The sequence below is a fragment of the Phalacrocorax aristotelis genome, chromosome 23, assembly GCF_949628215.1.
Source record: "Phalacrocorax aristotelis chromosome 23, bGulAri2.1, whole genome shotgun sequence".
Taxonomy (NCBI): domain Eukaryota; kingdom Metazoa; phylum Chordata; class Aves; order Suliformes; family Phalacrocoracidae; genus Phalacrocorax; species Phalacrocorax aristotelis.
In genome coordinates, this window is record NC_134298.1 from 4,684,334 (window position 1) to 4,702,183 (window position 17,850).

At 67.8% G+C, this 17,850-nt stretch overlaps 2 protein-coding genes across 3 annotated transcripts; both read left to right on the plus strand.

Moving 5' to 3' along the window:
- Positions 1–446: 446 nt before the first annotated feature.
- Positions 447–10,090, plus strand: PPP1R9B (protein phosphatase 1 regulatory subunit 9B). The gene is made up of 10 exons (XM_075116667.1): positions 447–2,162; positions 5,288–5,420; positions 5,546–5,666; positions 5,847–5,951; positions 6,408–6,543; positions 6,687–6,839; positions 6,957–7,010; positions 7,209–7,438; positions 8,208–8,304; positions 9,634–10,090. Exons 1-10 carry the CDS (start codon positions 867–869, stop codon positions 9,685–9,687), a joined length of 2,379 nt encoding a protein of 792 aa, XP_074972768.1. The 5' UTR covers positions 447–866; the 3' UTR covers positions 9,688–10,090.
- Positions 10,091–12,422: 2,332 nt separating this feature from the next.
- SAMD14 (sterile alpha motif domain containing 14) lies at positions 12,423–17,659 on the plus strand. 2 transcript variants are annotated; one of them, XM_075116669.1, is made up of 10 exons: positions 12,423–12,560; positions 12,926–12,977; positions 14,281–14,438; positions 14,727–14,826; positions 14,937–15,024; positions 15,348–15,422; positions 15,497–15,653; positions 16,065–16,178; positions 16,270–16,425; positions 17,012–17,659. In XM_075116669.1, exons 2-10 carry the CDS (start codon positions 12,938–12,940, stop codon positions 17,165–17,167), a joined length of 1,044 nt encoding a protein of 347 aa, XP_074972770.1. In that variant the 5' UTR covers positions 12,423–12,560; positions 12,926–12,937; the 3' UTR covers positions 17,168–17,659. The 2 variants fall into 2 exon arrangements, with proteins under 2 accessions (XP_074972770.1, XP_074972771.1); XM_075116670.1 differs by having other exon boundaries at positions 14,302–14,438.
- The last annotated feature ends 191 nt before the right edge of the window (positions 17,660–17,850 follow it).

Here is a 17,850-nt window from a genome sequence, read left to right on the forward strand (position 1 = left end):
AGAGGACTGGGGGTACAGGGACAGGATGGGGGGGACATAGGTATAAACTCGGGGGGCTCTGGGGATGGGATGAGGGGACACAGGTACAAAATTATGGGGATGTGGAGATGAGATGGGGGGATGTAGGGACAGATCCAGGGGGTGTGGGTACAAAACTGGGGGGTACAGGGATGGGACTGAGGGGACGTAAGGACCAGCCTGGGAGCCATGGGGACAAACCTGGGGGGCACAGGGGCAGAAGCAGACAGGCACAGTGGGGGACAGAGCCGGGGGGGGACATGGGGACAGAGCCGGGGGGGCGGCAACACCAGACAAGGCGGGGGACACGCAGGGCACTGCATGGATGCTGGGGGGGGGGGGGGGGGGGGCGGGGCATGTCATAGGGTGGGGACCCCCATGCTGGTGTGGGGAGGGGACCGTGGGGCATCTCGGCAGCAAGTGGGGGTCTTGGGGGGTCCCCGTGGCCTGGCCGAGGCGGTGGCGGTGGCGAGGCCGAAGCACGACGGCGTGGAAGAGGAAGAGCGAGCGCGCCGCTAAGACCCAGAGGGCTCTGCGGGCAGCGGGGCGGGCAGATCGCAGGCAGCAGCGGCTCCATCACCAGCCACAGAGAAAGGGGAAGAGGAGGAGAAGGGAGGAAGGAAGGAGGGCCGGGGCGGAGGGGGCCCCCCGGGATGGACATGGCCTGACCGGGCCCCGCAGCCCCCCGCGGGCCGGTGCAGGTGTGCCGGTGGCGGCCCCCTCCCCGGGCGGCATCCCCTTCCCCATGCCGCTGTAGCCGGCGAGGGGCCGCGGCGTGACCGGGGGGAGCGGCGGCGGTGGTGGCGGCAGCGGCGGCGGGCGATGCGGCGCAGCGGACCGGTGGCGGCATGTTGAGGACGGAGGCAGGCGGCGGGGCGGCCGCCGGCGGGGGGTCCCCCTCCGGCGGGGCGACGGGTGGCGGGGGTCTCCGGAGCGCGTCCCCCCACCGTAACGCCTACGAGGCCACCATCCAGGCCCTGGCACCCACAAAGGAGACCGATGGTGAAGACGGCAAGAAAAGCCGGGGTAAGAAGTATGGCTCCAACGTTCACCGTATCAAGAACATGTTCCTGCAGATGGGGACGGCGCCCGGCCCCGAGGGCGCCTGCGACCTGGCCAAGGCCAAGGAGAAGCCCGTCCGCCTCTCCTTGCCCCGGGCCGGCAGCCTCAGCGAAAGCGTGGACCAGGGCAACCTCCTCAAGCTGGGCACCAGCGTCTCGGAGAGGGTCAGCCGCTTTGACTCCAAACCTGACAAACCCTTCTCCAAGCTTCAGGAGACCCGTAAGATCTTTGAGAGGAGCCCGCAGGAGAAGGCCACCACCACCAAGCTCTTGCTACGTAAGGAACGAGCTGGTTTCCAGGACCGTAAGCTGGATGTGGTGGTGAGGTTCAACGGCAGCACCGAGTCCTTGGACAAGCTGGACACCGAGGCTGTCTCACCCACTGTCAGCCAGCTCAGCGCCGTCTTCGAGAAGGCCGACCTCCGTAACAACCTCCATAAAGCGCCGGGGCGAGCGGGAGGACCGCTCAACGCCAAGGTGGTGGGCAAGCGACCTCGGGTCTTCTTGCCGAGCCCCGAGGCCGGACGGTTGGGTGATGGCCACGCCGCCCCGGCCCGTGCCCGGCCGCCGGAGGAGGAGAAGGCAGCGGGGAAGACTAGCCGGCCGGTGGAGAAGGAGACAGCCGCCCCGCGGGTGCAGGAGGTCTGCAAGATCAAGCCGGTGGAGGTGGAGGAGAGCGGCGACGCCGAGGAGGAGGAGGAGGAGGAGGCGACGACGGCGGCGCGTGAACCAGTGCCTGCACCCCAACCGGCCAAGGGGGCCGAGGGTCCAGCGCCCACCGCCCCCCGGCTGGAAGGGGGCTTGGGGGCGGCCACAGGCGAGGAGGGCGTCAAGGGCGAGCGGGCGGAGGATGGCGATGCCTACGAGGAGGCCAAGAAGGAGGACTTCTCCGAGGCGGACCTGGTGGACATAAGTGCCTACAGCGGGCTCGGGGAGGACTCGGGGGGCAGCGGGCTGGAGGAGGAGGAGGAGGCTGAAGGGCTGTACGAGCCCGAGTCGGGCTGCGTGGAGATCCCTGGGCTGTCCGAGGAAGAGGAGCCCGTCCCCAACCGCAAGATCCAGTTCAGCACGGCCCCCATCCAGGTGAGACCGCCTGGGGATGGTGGGGGGCAGCTGGGGGTTGGGGCACTGCAGGGTGGGCGGCAGCTGGGGATGGGGGGGTACCCCAGGGTGAGGGGAACTCTGGGGTGGGGTGTGTGACCCTCCAGCCCCAAACCACCCCTTTGGGGGAGCTGGTGCAGGGGACAGGGATGTGGGGTAGGGGTCTGTGCCCCCCGGCCCCCGAGCCATGGGGCATGGCACCCCGCTTGGCCATGCCCTTGCGCTGGGGGAAGAAGGGCGGGCGCCTGGGCCTGGTTAACGAGTGGGCTAACGAAGGGGCCTGCCCTGGCATGGCCTGGGCCCCCCCAGCAGCGAGGGGCCACCCTGGGGCCGGGGTGATGGGGAGGGGATGGCACTGGGACCCGTTAGGGTGGGCCACGCAGAGCAACCAGTGCCAACCCACCGCCGTGCCTGGGACGGGCCAAGACCCACCCCGTATTTTAGGTGGGGATGCCCGAAATATACGGGTGGGGGGTGCTGGGTGCGGCGGCTGCACCGCCACTCTCTGCCGTTGGTCCCCAGGGGTCCCTCGGTGCTGGGGCTCCTCCCAAACCAGGGGTCCCCGGGGATGAAGAGGCAATGTGGGGGGGGTATTTGCCCCCGCCATGGCGCCCAGGACCGTTTCGGGAAGTGGAGGAAGGGGAAGTGTCTCAGCGGCATGGTCAGGCGTGGGGCAGCATCACCCGTCCCCCCCCACTCCCCGGAGGGGATCCTGGCTGGTTTTGGGGTCCCCATCTCAGATGCTCCCCCAGTGATGGAGCCGGGGGGGAGAAGGAGCCATGCAGCTATTTCGGGGTGTTCTCTCCTGCTCGAATCCCCCCGACCGGAGGAGCAGCAATTGCTTTGTGCCGGAGCTGGGTTATTTTTAGAGCCCCGGCCTATATTCTGGCTCTGAGTCAGAGCGGGTGGGTGGCCCCACCTGGGACGGGGGGGACGGGGACCACCGTGACCGGGGCAGGGGGTAGCGGTGGCAGTGTGCCGGGTGGCTGCATGTTGGGGGGGGTGGTTCTTGGTCCGTTGGGAACCAACCAGCCTGGCCCTGGGAAGGGTTTCCCCCGCTCCATGGAAAGGCAGCTGGGCTTTTCGGGGTGCTCCGCTCCCCCCCAGCACTGCCTTCGGCCTCTTGCTTTTACCCACGTCCCACTGCAGGGTGATGGTGGGGGTCCCGTACATGGGTGGGGAGGGGACCCAGGCGTCCGATAGTCCCAGCTTTCCCCCTGGGTACATGGGTGAGGCTGAGCCGCCCCAAACCCGCTGTGGGGGTGGGGGCCAGGAGCGCTGGGGACCCAGCCTCAGTATGGGGCCCAAAGCTGCACCCTGGGATGGGGGCACACACCGCCAGCCCCTTCCCCTGCGTTTGTCCTGGCTCCGGCTGCTTGTCCCTTGGAAGCCACTCCAGGCCCCCATCACACCCCAAACCCCCCAGGACCTGAGGACGGGTGGGCAGCACAGCAGGGTGAGCTGGGACGTGAGCCCGTGGCTGTGGGCTTGGGTACCCGCAGCCCCCCAGGGATCGCGTGCGGACGGCGGGCACGGAGGCATGTCCCCTGCCCTGCTCATCGCCAGCACCCCTCGGTGGGTGCCACCCTGGCGGGTCTTGCCCATTCACGGGTGTCACCGGGCTTTGTGCGATGGCCCTTGACACTCATCCCTAATAACTGTTGCTGTGAGGCTTTAGTGCTGTGGTGTTATCCCTAATCCACTCGCCCCGGCGGCATCGCCGAGCGGGGCCCCTCTGGGGACATCTGCCAGGCTCAGCGCCCGGCCAGCCTGGCCCCATCCAGAGAGAGGTGCTGGCAGCCTCCCGGGGTGCAGGGACATGGCACCCCATTCCCTCCAGCTCCAGGCCAGGGACATCATCCTGGTGGCACGTCCAGCGTTGGCCAGGAGCACCTTGGTGGCCAGCATGGGGGCACCCAGCATGGGGTGAGCATGGGGGTGCCCACAGCCCCTCCCGAGCTGGTGTGGGAGGACTTGGGGCTGCCCCATGCTGGGGTTCAGCATCCCCAGGGATTTACTGGGTTGGAGGACCATATATAAGCATCCCTAGCCTCCTTTGCCTTTCATCGCCCACCTCCAAACTGCTGCCCCTGCTTGGGTCCCTTCCCCGGCCTCGGGCAGGGGCTTCCACGAGGCCTCCGAAATCCCGGCTGTCCCTGTCCCTGCTCCCTTGGGTCCGACGGTGGCTGGGGACCTCTGAGTCCCCACATGCACAAGAGGACGGGGCAGCCCCAGCCGCGAGGTTGACCCCTCGCGGTACCCAGGACCCTGCAAGTGAAACCCAGAGGGAGCTGGGCACGGATGGAGACCTGGGGGTGGGGGTGACCCGCGGACCCCCGAGGCCCACAGGTGAGCGCATGGAGGTGGAAGTTGAACCTACTAGGTGGAAACCCAGGGGAATAAACCAACTCTAAACTTACGGTGGGATTTACCTGTCCCAGGCACGATGGCAGGTTTGGGTCCCCGGGCTCCGGGCTGGCAGCCCAGGCTTGCACAGGGGTGCCTGGGCAGGGGTGAGGTGCAGGGAAGGGCACAGGTGGTGAGGCTGGTGCAAGGGGAGAGCCCTTCCCTGCTCCTGCGGGACAGTTTGGACCATGAGAAGGTGGTGGGCTGAGAGCTGGGGAGCCCCTGCCTGGGGAACGGGTGAGGGAAGCAGGGGGGGAACAAGCTGGTTCTGCCCTCCCCAAACTGTGTGACTGAGAGCAAGCAGTGCTTGCCCACCTTGTCCACCCACCCACCCACGCACCCATCCTTCCTTCCTTCCTTCCTCCCTTCCTCCCTTCCTCCCTTTTGTCCGTCTCTCTGTCCATCCACCCCCCTTCCACCCTTCCATGGGGGGCAGGACACGGCACCGCCTCTGCTCCCAGGGCCACCCCAAACCCTCTGTGCTTCCTCAGATTCCCCCTCACTCCATGATGTGACCTGGAGGGGGGATTCTCCAGAGTCTCATAGGCTCAGTAACACCTCCCATGCCCCTGCCCAGGGCTCCCCCCGCCCCGGGATGCCTCCTCGGCCGCGGGTGCTGCTGGTGCCGGGGCAGTGGATGGCTGCGGCGTTTTCCTACCCCATCCCGCTGCCTCGCTGAGCGGCTCCATCCGCCACGGCAGGTCTTCAGCACTTACTCCAACGAAGACTATGACCGCCGCAATGAAGACGTCGACCCCATGGCCGCGTCGGCCGAGTACGAGCTGGAGAAGAGGGTGGAGCGGCTCGACCTCTTCCCCGTGGAGCTGGAGAAAGGTGGGTCCTCACCCAGTCCCACGCCCCGGGGCCCCTGCGGCACCTTGGGGACGGGTTGGAGGTGACTCCATCGGCGCTGGGTGGCCGCTGCCACCCCGCCAGGACACGGCTCTCTGTCTCTGCAGACTCCGAAGGGCTGGGGATCAGCATCATCGGCATGGGCGCGGGGGCCGACATGGGCCTGGAGAAGCTGGGCATCTTCGTCAAGACGGTGACGGAGGGTGGGGCGGCCCACCGGGATGGCAGGTAAGGGCTGCCCGGCCCGAAACACCCGCGTGGGTCCCCGCTGCCGCACGCCCGTGGACTTGGGTGGTGGTGGAGGAGCTGGTGTGGGAGCAGCCAGATGTGCCAGATGTTCCTCAGAGTGGGAGGTGCCGGGGAGGTGGGCAAGGGGTGGCTCCACTGTGATGGTGTCCTTGTCCCCAGGATCCAGGTGAACGACCTGATCGTGGAGGTGGATGGGACCAGCCTGGTGGGGGTGACGCAGAGCTTTGCCGCCTCCGTCCTCAGGAACACCAAGGGCCGCGTCCGGTAGGGCCCGGGACTGTGGGGTTTGGGGGGCTGGGAGACCCCCACAGCCCGTGCTGGTCCCCCTGCGGCACCCTGCCGCATAGCCTGTCCCCAGAGCACCCCAGATCCCAGTCTGGGCTGTCCCCCTGCCCCAAAATGTCTCTGCCCCCCCAGTGCCCATGCCCACTCTCTGCCCTGTGCCACCCCAGCGCCCTCTGCCCCCCAAAACACCCCCACATCAGCCCAGGATCCCTCCAGCCCCCCAACTCACTCACAGGTCCCATAACATGCCCCCACAAATTCACCACCTCCAGGAGCACCCCCTGTCCCAGCAGGGATGTCCCCCAGCTGTGCCACCTGTGTCCCCCTGGCTGAGCCTCCCCACTGTCCCTTGGCTGCGTCACCTGGGTGATCCCCACCCCAGGCCCCCCGCGGTTGGAGCCCCCGGTCCCCAGCTGAGCCCCGCCATCCCCGCAGGTTCCTCATCGGGCGGGAGAAGCCGGGGGAGCAGAGCGAGGTGGCGCAGCTGATCCAGCAGACGCTGGAACAGGAGCGGTGGCAGCGGGAGATGATCGAGCAGCGCTACACCCAGTACACCGAGGACGATGAGGAGGTGAGGAGGATAGCACCCACCCAGGAGGGGATGGAATCGGTCCCTCCACCCAATATGGGGCTGGTGACTCAGTTTCCCCGGGAGGGGTGGGGGTGCGAGGCTGGGGGCCACCAAGTGCCAACGCTGCTCCGTGCCCTCCGCAGACGGGCGAGTACGCCACGGATGAGGAGGAGGAGATGAGCCCCATGTTCCCCAGTGGCGAGATGGCCATTGAGGTGTTCGAGCTGGCCGAGAACGAGGACGCGCTCTCCCCCGTGGAGATGGACCCCGAAAAGCTGGTGCACAAGTTCAAGGAGGTGAGGAGGGGACGGGGGATGCCAGGGGAGCGTGCCCGTGCGTGGCAGCACGTGTGCACGCCCGAGAGCAGTGCGGGGACGTGCCCACCCCGTGCGAACGCCCGGCTTCTCTCGCAGCTCCAGATCAAGCACGCCGTCACCGAGGCCGAGATCCAGCAGCTGAAGAGGAAGGTGAGCGGGTGCCCTGGCTCCCTGCGGGCAGGAGGGGCCCCCCTCCATCCTCCCCCTGGACCTCCACCTCCCCCATCCCCTCCTAGCTCCCCACATCTGCCCCCCAGACCCTCACCATGCCGTGCCATGCCATGTCATGCCTGCTCCCTGGCTGTGCCGTGCCGTGCCGTGCCGTACCCTGACCCCGCTGTCCCCCAGCTGCAGTGCCTGGAGCAGGAGAAGGCACGCTGGCGGGCCGAGAAGGCCCAGCTGGAGCAGAGCGTGGAGGAGAACAAGGAGCGGATGGAGAAGCTGGAGGGGTACTGGATGGAGGCGCAGAACCTCTGCCAGGCCGTGGACGAGCACCTCAAGGAGACGCAGGCCCAGTACCAGACCCTGGAGCGCAAGTACAGCAAGGCCAAGAGGCTCATCAAGGAGTACCAGCAAAAGTGAGGGCAGCGCCGGGCCCTGGGCACCGATCCTCCCCTGGGCGCGGAGCATCCCCCTGACGTGGACCCACCCCTGGGGCACCGACCCCTTCCCAGGCACTCTTTGTCCCTGGGCACAGCCCATGCCATTGAGCATGAACCATTCCCTGGGCATGGGCCCCCCTGTGGGGCACCAACCCCTTCCTGGGCACCCTTAGCTCTTGGGCATGGAGCATCTCTTGGGCATGAACTTTTCCCTGGGTGCAGACCACCCGCTGGGCAGAAACCTGCCCCTGGAGCACCCACTTCTTCCTGGGCATCCCACATCCCTGGGCAGGGACCATCTTCTGGGCAGGGGCCATCCCCCAGGCAGGGACCATGCCCCCAGCAGACGCCTGTCCCTGGAGCACCCACTTCTTCCTGAGCACCCCTCATTGCCTGGGCAGGGACAACCCCTGGGGCATGGACCTTCCCCCTGACATGGAACCACCCCTGGGGCACCGACTGCTTCCTAGGCATCCCACATCCCTGGGCAGGGACCATCTTCTGGGCAAGGACCATCACTGGGGCATGGACATGGAACCACTCCTGGGGTGCCACCTCCTTCCTGGGCCTCCCACATCCCTGGGCAGGGACCATCCCCTGGGAGATCCCTGGCCACCACCACCCCGCTGAGCACGGTCCCTCCCTGACACCCGAGTCCCAGGGTCCCCCCTGACCCGCCCCACCTCCCCGGGGTCTCCCCGGTGCTGGTTGGGGGTGACGTGCACCCACGCGCTGGCCTCCGCAGGGAGATCGAGTTCCTGAAGAAGGAGACGGCGCAGCGGCGGGTGCTGGAGGAGTCGGAGCTGGCGCACAAGGAGGAGATGGAGAAGCTGCAGGAGAAGGTGGGCACCGGGCGCCGGGATGCGGGCTGCCCCTGAGCCCCGCGGGCACGGCCGGCCCCGGCCTCGGCCCCGCCGCCGCCCGTCCCCGCTCCGCCACGCCGCTCCCGCCACGCCGCCGTCGTGGCCCATGGGTTCCCGTCGCCGCTGGATCCCAGGATGGATCGCAGCAGATCTGCTCGGGCGCCGGCTCGCGTCAGCCGCTGGATCCCACGCCGGGTGGTAGCGGAGCTGCGTGGGGCGCTGGCTCCCCTCTGGACTGAGCTCCGGCCGCTGGATCCCACGCCAGATCACGGTGGATCTGCTTTGGGTGCCGGCTCCCACCGGATTGTGCTCCCGCCACTGTGCCCTGCACTGGATCGCAGTGGATCTGCTCGGGTGCTGGCACACGCCCGATCCTCCTCCTGGCACTGGATCCCACGCTGGATTGCAGTGGATCTGCCTAGGGTTTGGGTCACAGTGGATCCTGCTTCAGGGTCTGACATCCCATAATGGATCAAAAGAGATCTTCTTGGGCACTGGATCCCAGGCTGCTTGCACGGGATCCCGCGGTGGTTCCTGGTAGATCTGCGCAAGGCGCGGGGTCACACGCGATCCTCTTTTGGGAGCTGGATCCCATGCTGGTCATGCTGGATCCCACAACAGATCACACTGGATTCCATGCTAGCTACACTGGATCCCCCCCAGTGGGTGGGGCCAGAGCTGTGCTGGGTCATAGCAGATCCTCCTCGGGGTCACCGGATCTCCCGGGATCTTGCAGCGCCCAGGAGGCTGCCATGGGTTGCAGTGAGGGTGGGGGGCCGGCATCTGCCAGGCTGGGGGGCACCAGGGCACAGGCGGGCAGCTGGGGGGTGTCCCTGGCACCCAGCAGAGCCCCCCACCATGTTCCCTGCCCATGACCCCCAAAATGTCCCCTGATGTCCCACAGAGACTCACCCACCGCCTGCCTGCAGCCCCCCTGCACATCCCTGTGCCCCCAGCCTGTCCCCCCATCCCTGTACCCCCCATCCCTGTGCACCCAGCCCCACACTGGCCCTCCAGGACCCTGGCCACGCTATCCCCCAGCCCTGTCTCCCCGCAGCCCTGTGTCTCCCCCCACCCCAGCACCCCCATGTCCTGCCTGCCTTGTCCTGCCTGCCCCAGTTCAGTCCCCCCCCATCCCTGTGTCCCCATCCCTGTATCCTCATTCTGTTCGTGTCCCCCCCCCACATATTCATATCCTATGTCCTCCACCCTGTCTCCATGTCTCCCCCGTCCCTGTGCCCCCCACCCATCCCCAAGCCCCCCGCGCCCCCCCCCCAGCTGAGACCTCTCCCCTTTGCTGTTTTTCAGATCTCCGAACTGGAGGCCAAGCTGCAGACTTTGAAAAATTCCAACCCGACTTAAACCACCCTCAAACCACAGCGATTTTGGTGGTGGGGGGCTTCTCTCCACCCCCCCCCGGCCCTGTTCCCCCCCCCTCCTCCCCACCCCTTCCCCACTGGGGAGGAGGTGAGACCCCCGCCATGGCCTCCTGGTGCCCCCCACTTCCCCACTGGGGGCACAGACAGCAGATGGGGGGGGGGCCGGGGTGCGTCTTGGGGGGGGCGTACACCCCGCGTTCTTGTCTGTGTCCAGTGTGAGTCTCGTGGTGACGTGATGGACCAATCAGCGGAGGGGGGCACGGCCCCCCCCCAGGCCTCCCCCCTCCCCAAGCACACCTTCCCCTCGATGTGACACCCTCCTCCCCCCCCCCACCCCCCGGACACAGAGCTGGCACCCCGGATGGACGCTGTGGGGGGGGGGGGGGGGGCCAGGCAGAAATGCCCCACCCCCCCCCCCAAAATGTGAGCCATACTGGGGAGCAAAAGGGGGGTACACTGGAAGCCCCCCCCCCCCCCCCGGCTGCTCCCAGCTCATCCTCTTGGGACTCTCCTGGAGCACCAGCCAAGGGGGGGCCCGGTTGCCCTTGGGCCCCCCCCACCCTGCAGACTCGACCCCTCGAGGTGCTCCCCTCGGGTTCGGTGCCTGGGACACCGTGGACCTTCGCTGTGGAGGGGGGACCCCAATTGCCCCCCCCCCAAGCCACGCTCCCACCTCAGTGCCACCACAGCCGGGCAGGAGGACCCCCCTCAGCCTTTGCCAACCCCTGCAGCAGCAGGCATGGGGGGGTGGGGGTGGCATCAGCCCCACCGTGGCCCCCCCAGGGGTGTGGGGGCTGCCTGGCACCCCGCTGCAGGGGCACGGTGGGGGTTGCCCCCAGTGCCCCCCAGCACCCGCCATTACCCTCCCTGAGCCCAGGGCTTTTGCCTTCCCTGGGTAGGGTGGGAGACACGGGGGGGGTCCCCTTCCAGGGTGGGGGTGTTGCTCTCACCCGCCCCCCCAACTGTAAATACTCCCTCCCCCCCCAATAAATCACAGTATTTCTCTGGGGCTGGGACACCCCTCAGTACTGGCCGACCCCAGCCAGGTCAGGGGGTCCCAGCCCCTTGGCCCAGGGGGAACCCCTTTAATTTTTGTTTCTGTTTTGGCCCCCCCCCCGAAGTACCGAGTCTCCGACAGTAACTGGATGTGGGGGCAACTGGGAGCCAGAGCTGGTTATACTGGGAGGGGGAGGAGGGGGGCACGCGGGGGAGGGGCACGGGAGGGGGGGTCCGACTGGATTGGAGCCACTTGGGGAGGGGGGAGTATTTAAGGGGGGGGCGGGGAGCGAGAGCCCCGGGGGGGTGCTGGGGTTATTTAATCTCACACGTATACCTGTGGGTGTATATACTATATATATATGTACGTATGTATGTACTGGTCCTCGTTTTGTAACGCAGCGTCCTCGCGTCCCTCCATCCCCATAAACACGGCCTCAGCGTCCGCCCGCGCCTCGTTGTCCCGGCTGGCTGGGCCGACTGGGGGCACTGGGAAGGACTGGGAAGGATTGGGGGCACTAGAGCAGAGGGCAGGATGGGGGGCACTGGGAAGGACTGGGAAGGATGGGGGGCACTGGAGCAGAGGGCAGGATGGGGGACACTGGGAAGGACTGGGAAGGATTGGGGGCACTGGAGCAGAGGGCAGGATGGGGGGCACTGGGAGGAGTGGGAAGGATGGGGGGCACTGGAGCAGAGGGCAGGATGGGGGACACTGGGAAGGACTGGGAAGGATGGGGGGCACTGGAGCAGAGGGCAGGATGGGGGGCACTGGGAGGAGTGGGAAGGATGGGGGGCACTGGAGCAGAGGGCAGGATGGGGGACACTGGGAGGAGTGGGAAGGATGGGGGCACTGGAGCAGAGGGCAGGATGGGGGGCACTGGGAGGAGTGGGAAGGATGGGGGGCACTGGAGCAGAGGGCAGGATGGGGGACACTGGGAGGAGTGGGAAGGATGGGGGCACTGGAGCAGAGGGCAGGATGGGGGGCACTGGGAGGACTGGGAAGGTTGGGAGGGCACTGGGAAGGATTAGTGAGCACGGGAGAAGTGGGGAGGTTGGGGGGGCTCTGGGGGGGAGAGGGCAGGACTGGGGGCACTGAGGAGACTGGGAAGGACAGGGGGCACTGGGAGGAATAGGCAGGACTGTGGGGAACTGGGAGGAGGGGGCAGGATGTGGGGCCCGGGAGGGCTGAGGGGGCAGAGTGTGGGGGTGGGGGGGTGTGGGGGTGTCCGTGCGTGTGCGGTGTGTGCACAGTGTGAGTGTGAGTGTGCCCGGGGCGCGCGTGTCGCTGCGGGTGAGGGCGCCCCGCGTGTCCCTGCCCCCCCTCGGGCCCGAGCTCAGCCCGCCCCGCAGGCGCTGTCCCTTCAGCACCGCCGCGCCTGCCCGGGCCCGCGTGCGCTGAGCCGAGCCTAGCCTGAGCCGAGCCTAGCCTGAGCCGGGCCTAGCCTGAGCCAAGCCTAGCCTGAGCCGGGCCTAGCCTGAGCCGGGCCTAGCCTGAGCCGGGCCTGGGCCGACCCGGGCCTGGGCCGAACCGAGCCTGGGCTGAGCCGAGCCTAGGCTAAGCCGGGCCTGGTCCGAACCTAGCCTGGGTTGAGCCGAGCCTCGGTCGAACCGAACCTAGGCCGAGCCGGGCCTGGGCCGAGGCGGGCGGGGCGGGGCGGGGCGGCTGGTCCCGGCCCCCCCCCCCGGCCGCTTCCGGGTTCCTGTCCCCCCCCCGCGGCCCCCGGCCCGGCGGGGCGGCCCGGCTCCGCAGCGCCCTCCGCTCGGCTCGGCCCGGCCCGGCCCGGCTCCCCGGCGCTTCCCCGGCGCGGCTCGGCCGCGGGGCCGGCGGCGGGGGGCGCCCAGGATGCCCGAGGAGCGCGGGTGAGTCGGGGGGGGGGGGGGGGGGACACGGACCAGGGCGTAACCCCCGCGCGGCCCATCCACCGGTACAGCATCCCCGGTATTGCCCTACCCCCGGTACAGCATCCCCGGTACAGCATCCCCGGTACAGCCCCCTCTCCGGTGTCCCGTCCCCCTACCGGTAACGTCCCCGCTCCCAGCACTGCCCCCCCCGAGCCCAGCCCAGCCCCACCCCCCAGCTGGCCCGGGCTCCCCGGGGGAGGGAGGGGCCGCGGGACACACCCTTCCCAGCCCCTCTTGCAGGGGGTCTGGGTGCCCTTTCCCGCTCCCCCCACACCCACCAACGCAGGGTCCCCCCCTCCCTGACTGCCCCCCCCTGTCCCCAGCTCAGTCCCACCATGTCGGTCTCCAAACTGCAGGACGTGGATGAGGTTTTCGGTGAGTCGCCGGGGGCCCGTGGGGTGCAGGGGCACCCATGGGTGCTGCCCCCACGGGTCCCCGGCTGCCCTCGGTGTCCTCCTGCCTGCCAGCAGCGGGGGGCGGGGGACTCCAGAGCTGGGCTTGGGGACAACATGTACTTGGGGACACAGAAACGGGCACGGGGCACGCAGCCACCTGCAGAAGGACACGTATGGGGCGAGGGGACAGGGCGGTGGGGGGACATGCATGGGGCACTGATGTAGGGGTGTGAGCATGGGGACAGGGTTGGGGCAGGGGGATGTGGGGACACAGGCATGCAGGAGGTGACATGGACCTGGGGACACGGCCCAGAGCCGCTCCTCGGGCCGGGGCTGGCAAGGCGGCGGCAGGGCAGGGACATCGGGGTGGCCCTGGGCAAAGCTTCCTCCCCCCCTGGGTGATGGGGCCGCTCTGTCCTCGGGGATACCCCGCTGTTCCCCTCCCCGTGCTGGGGCGTCTCTTTGAACACTTCTCTCTGTCCCTCTGTCCCCTCTCCCACCCCGCTGGGGTGCCCCATCCACCCACCGCCCCAACGCCCCCCTCTCCCACCTCTGCTGGGATCCCCTGCCTGTCCTTTGACTCTCCTGCCCTGTCCCTCTGTCCCGTTGTGCCCTGTTGTCCCACTGTCCCCCCTCCACTGGGCTGCCCTTCTCCTGTCTCACCTCTCCCTCCATCCCCTTCTCCCTGTCCCTAACTGGTCATCCATCCCTCCACCCCGTCCTTTTGTCCCTAACTATCCATCTGTCCCTCCGTCTCTTCTACCTGGCCTTATCCCTCCATCCCTCCCTCCTTCCCCATCTCCTTGTTCCTACCCATCTGCCTGTCCACCCTGTCTCATTTTCCCTACCTGTCTGTCCATCCATCCATCTTTCCAACCATCCCTCCCTCCCTCCCATCTCCTTGTCCCTACCTCTTCACTTGCCTGTCCCTGTCCCCATCCATCCATCCATCCATCCATCCATCCATCCATCCATCCATCCATCCCCACCTTCTTGTCCCAACCCATCTCTGTCCACCACCTCCTTTTCCTTACCTGTCTGTCCATCCATCCCTCCCTACCTGTCCATCCATCCTCCCAACCATCCCTCCCTCATCTCTCCTTGTCCCTACCTCTCCATTCATCCATCCCTCCATCCCTCCATCCCCATCTTCCTCCTCCCTCCCTGCCTGTCCACCCATCCCTCCATCTCCACTCATCCTTTGTCCACCCGTCCACCTCCCCCCCGTCCGTCTGTCCGTCTCTCTCTCTCTCTCTCTGCCCCGGTCTCTCTTTCACCCCCAGATTTTACCGCTGTGGTTCCAGAGACGCCGCGCCTGGACAGCAGCCTGCAGAAGGCCCGAGCCCGGCTGCTAGCCAAGGGCCGCCGGCACCGGCCGTCCCGCTCCCGCCTGCGAGACAGCGCCAGCTCCACCGAGGGCGACGAGGGGCCCGAGGCGGCGGTGAGCCCCGGGCGGGGGGGCACCACGGACCCAATGGAAGGGTTTGGGGTAACTCAAATGGGGTGGGGAAACACCCCGAGGTGGGCTACAGGGGTTTGACACCCCCTCCCCGTGCCGTGTGCCCCCCAGCGAGCCGAGGGCGATGGTGGCCCCCCGGCCCCCTTGCCCTTCTCCCACAGCGTCGAGTTCTCCTTTGAGGTGGGGGAGGTGCGGCGGGTGCTGGGGGGCCCCCCAGCCCCCTCATCCCCCGCCAGCCGCTACCAGCCCCTCACCAACGCCTCGTCCCAGGAGGGGCTGGCGGGCACCCCCTCGCCCAAGTCCTGCCACAGCTCCGACAGCTCGCCCGGCTTCGCCCGCCGCGACGCCCGGCCCCAGCGGCACAGCGAAGGTGAGACCCCCGCCTCGATCCCCCCCAGTCTGGGGGGCACTCAGGCACCCTGGCACCCCCCAGCACCCATGCAGGGGGCAGCGGGTGACACCCCTGTCCTCCTCCCGCAGATGACAGCCGGGACATGAGCCCCCCCGAGCCGGCCAGCCCCACCGTGGGGCTCGATAAGAAAACACGGAGGAAGTTCTTGGATTTGGGGTGAGATTTGGCACTGGGGAGGGGATGGAGGGGGGGTACGGGGTGGGGGGGAATGGAGGGGGATAAGAGGGGGTGCACTGAGGGATGGATGAAGGGATGGAGATGTACGATGGGAAGATGGAGGAATAGATGGAGAGATGCCTGGAGGGACGGAAAGATGGAGGGAGGGATGCGTGGAGGGAGGGAGGGATGCACGGAGGGCAGAGGATCCTCTGAAGGTGATGGAGGGGTGTCTGAGGATGGGTTATGGGGGGGCTGACGGGGGAGCACAGCCATTGGGGCACCCCGCTCCCCACCAACCCAGCCAGCTCTCTCCCACCCAGAGTGACCCTGCGCCGGGCATCCTCCAGCAAGAGCCGGAAGGAGAAGGGCAGCAACCGCCTGTCCATGGGCAGCAGGTGAGGGACCCCCCCCAGGGCAGGGGGGACTGTGCGGGGATGGCCCCAGGGCCCTAACATGGCTCTGTCCCCAGGGAGGCGGTGGAGGGTCCTGGCCGCTCCTCGGGGTCACCCTTCCTGCCCTTCTCCTGGTTCTCGGATGGCGCGAGGGGCTTGGCCTCCCCCGGCTCCGCATCGCCCGCCAGCTCCCCCCGGCACGAGGGGCTCAGCCCTGCCAAATCTGCCTCCCAGGTCAGTGCCCAGGAACGGGGGGCTCCCGGCCCTGGAGGGTGGGTGGGTATGGGGGGGGCACATGGGAGCCCTATAGGGGTATGGAGAAGGAGGTTGGTGCTCCTGAGAGTTAGGTAGCTATATGAGGAGAGGTCAAAGCCAGCTGTAGGGACAGGGGACAAAGCCCCATAGGGTCAAGATAGCTATGAGGGGGTTCAAAGCCCCATAGGGTTGGGTAACTATAGGGAGAGGGATCAAAGCCCCATAGGGTCAAAATGGCTTTAGAGGGGATCAAAACCCCACAGGGTTTGGTAGCCCTATAGGGAGTCAGAGCCCTGTGGGGAGGATGGCTATAGGGAGGGTGCTGGGGGGCTGCAGGCTGCTTCGGGGGCAGCGGGGCCAGCCCTGCCCTCACCCCTCCTGCTGCCCCAGGACTCGACGCTGAGCGAGGACTCCCCACCGCCCAGCGCCAGCCCGCGCCTGCCCGGCCCCACCGCCACCAAGTGCTCCTACCCCTACCACACCCTGTCACAGTCCTCAGACGAGGTGAGCCCCTGGGGGGGGTGCGTGATGTTGGGGTCCAGCCCCCAGGTGCTGTGGGGACACCCCCGTTAACAGCCAGCCCCCCTGTGGCCAGTTCCTGGATGAGCCCCCCGGCACAGCCGCGGGCTGGACATGCCAGCAGGTGGGACAGTGGCTGGAGAGCCTCAACCTGGAGCAGTACGTGGAGGTGTTCTTGGCCCACGGTGTTGATGGTCCACGGCTCCTGCACCTCGATGGTGCCAAGCTGAAGGTACGGGGCTGGGGGGGGCTGTTCTGGTGGGGTGCAAGGGGTTCCAGGTACCCCAACAGGTTCAGTTGTAAGGCAAGAGATTCTAGGTACCCCAGTGGGGCACTCCATGGAGCAGGACGGCTGGGTGGATTCTAGGTATCACAACAGGGTGCTCCATGTGACAGCTCTATGTGGGTTCTAGGTACCCCAACAGGGTGCTCCATGGGGCAGGATGTCTGGGAGGGTTCTAGGTATTCCAATGGGCTGCTCCAAGGGGCAGATGCAGGTAGGTTTTAGGTACCCCAGTGGGCTCATCACAGGGTACCTAAAACCTCTTGTCCTAATTGGCTGCTCCATGGGGGAGGACGGGGGGGGGGAGGTTCCAGGTATCCCAGTGGATGAGTCAAGGAGGTAGCGGGGAGGTTCTAGGTACCCCAAGAGGCTGGTGCATGGTGGGGGGTGTAGGTACCTCAGTGGGATGATCCTGAGGACAGGCGGTGCAGGAGGGTTCCAGGTACCCCAATGAGGTGGTCAAGGGGGTGCCGGCACCCCAACGCCATGGGGAGGGTCGCGCGGCCCCACCGCCAGCGCCCGGCTGTGCCGGCAGGCGCTGGGCGTGGGCAGCTCGCAGGACCGCGCGGTGCTGAAGCGGAAGCTGAAGGAGCTGAGCCTGGCCGTGGAGAAGGAGCGCAAGGCCCAGGAAAAGGCGGAGAAGCAACGGGAGAAGCAGAAGAAGAGGGACCAGGAGCAGCGGCGGAGCTAAGGTGGGGGCCGGGAGCGCCCCTGCACCCCTTCCCCACCCACAGCCCCCGGGATGCTTGGGGGGCACCCGGCTCCGGCACGGGACCCGCTGCCGTGGCCAAGGGACGGCGGTGCCAGGCTGAGACAGGCACGGAGCAGCACACGTCCCCCCCCCTCCTCCAGCCGCCCCCTCCCTGCCTGCACCCCTGCACCCCAAAGGCACAGTCCGGGCCCCCCATGGGCCCCTTTTCTGGATGCAAATGGCACGTTGGACCCCCTCCCCACCCTGTCCCGTCACCCACCCCACCCCCCCCACCCTGAGGGGGGTCACAGCCACCCCCCTCACCCTGGTCCCCCGGCACGGTGCGGCACCAGCCGAGGACAGTGCATGGCCTGACCACCCCAAAACACGCACACCCCCGAGTTGGGGTGCAGGGAGTGAATGCTGACCCCCCACCCAGCCCCAAGGATGGCGCTCCGGGGGACACCCCAAGAAATAAAAGGGTATCGAGGGCCAGTGCAAACCAGTGTGACCAGTGTGAGCCTGACTGGGATGGGGTTGGGGGACAAGATGGGGTAGGGGGGAGCCTGGTGCCAGGTTGGGGGGCAACTGGAGGTGTGGGGGGGGAACTGGAGGGGGGGGGGCAGAGTGTGGCCCCCACCCCAGGACCGAGCTCTCCAGCCCAGAGCCGCCTGTGTCCCCAA

What these genes read in the sequence shown, in the direction of transcription:
- PPP1R9B (XM_075116667.1), top strand. Translation starts at nt 867, where the DNA reads ATGTTGAGGACGGAGGCAGGCGGCGGGGCGGCCGCCGGCGGGGGGTCC. An exon ending in TCAGCACGGCCCCCATCCAG is followed by an intron (nt 2,163 to 5,287) that starts GTGAGACCGCCT and finishes CCGCCACGGCAG; the next exon opens with GTCTTCAGCACTTACTCCAA. An exon ending in ACACCGAGGACGATGAGGAG is followed by an intron (nt 6,544 to 6,686) that starts GTGAGGAGGATA and finishes TGCCCTCCGCAG; the next exon opens with ACGGGCGAGTACGCCACGGA.
- SAMD14 (XM_075116669.1), top strand. Translation starts at nt 12,938, where the DNA reads ATGTCGGTCTCCAAACTGCAGGACGTGGATGAGGTTTTCG. An exon ending in AGGAAGTTCTTGGATTTGGG is followed by an intron (nt 15,025 to 15,347) that starts GTGAGATTTGGC and finishes TCTCCCACCCAG; the next exon opens with AGTGACCCTGCGCCGGGCAT. An exon ending in CGCCTGTCCATGGGCAGCAG is followed by an intron (nt 15,423 to 15,496) that starts GTGAGGGACCCC and finishes CTCTGTCCCCAG; the next exon opens with GGAGGCGGTGGAGGGTCCTG.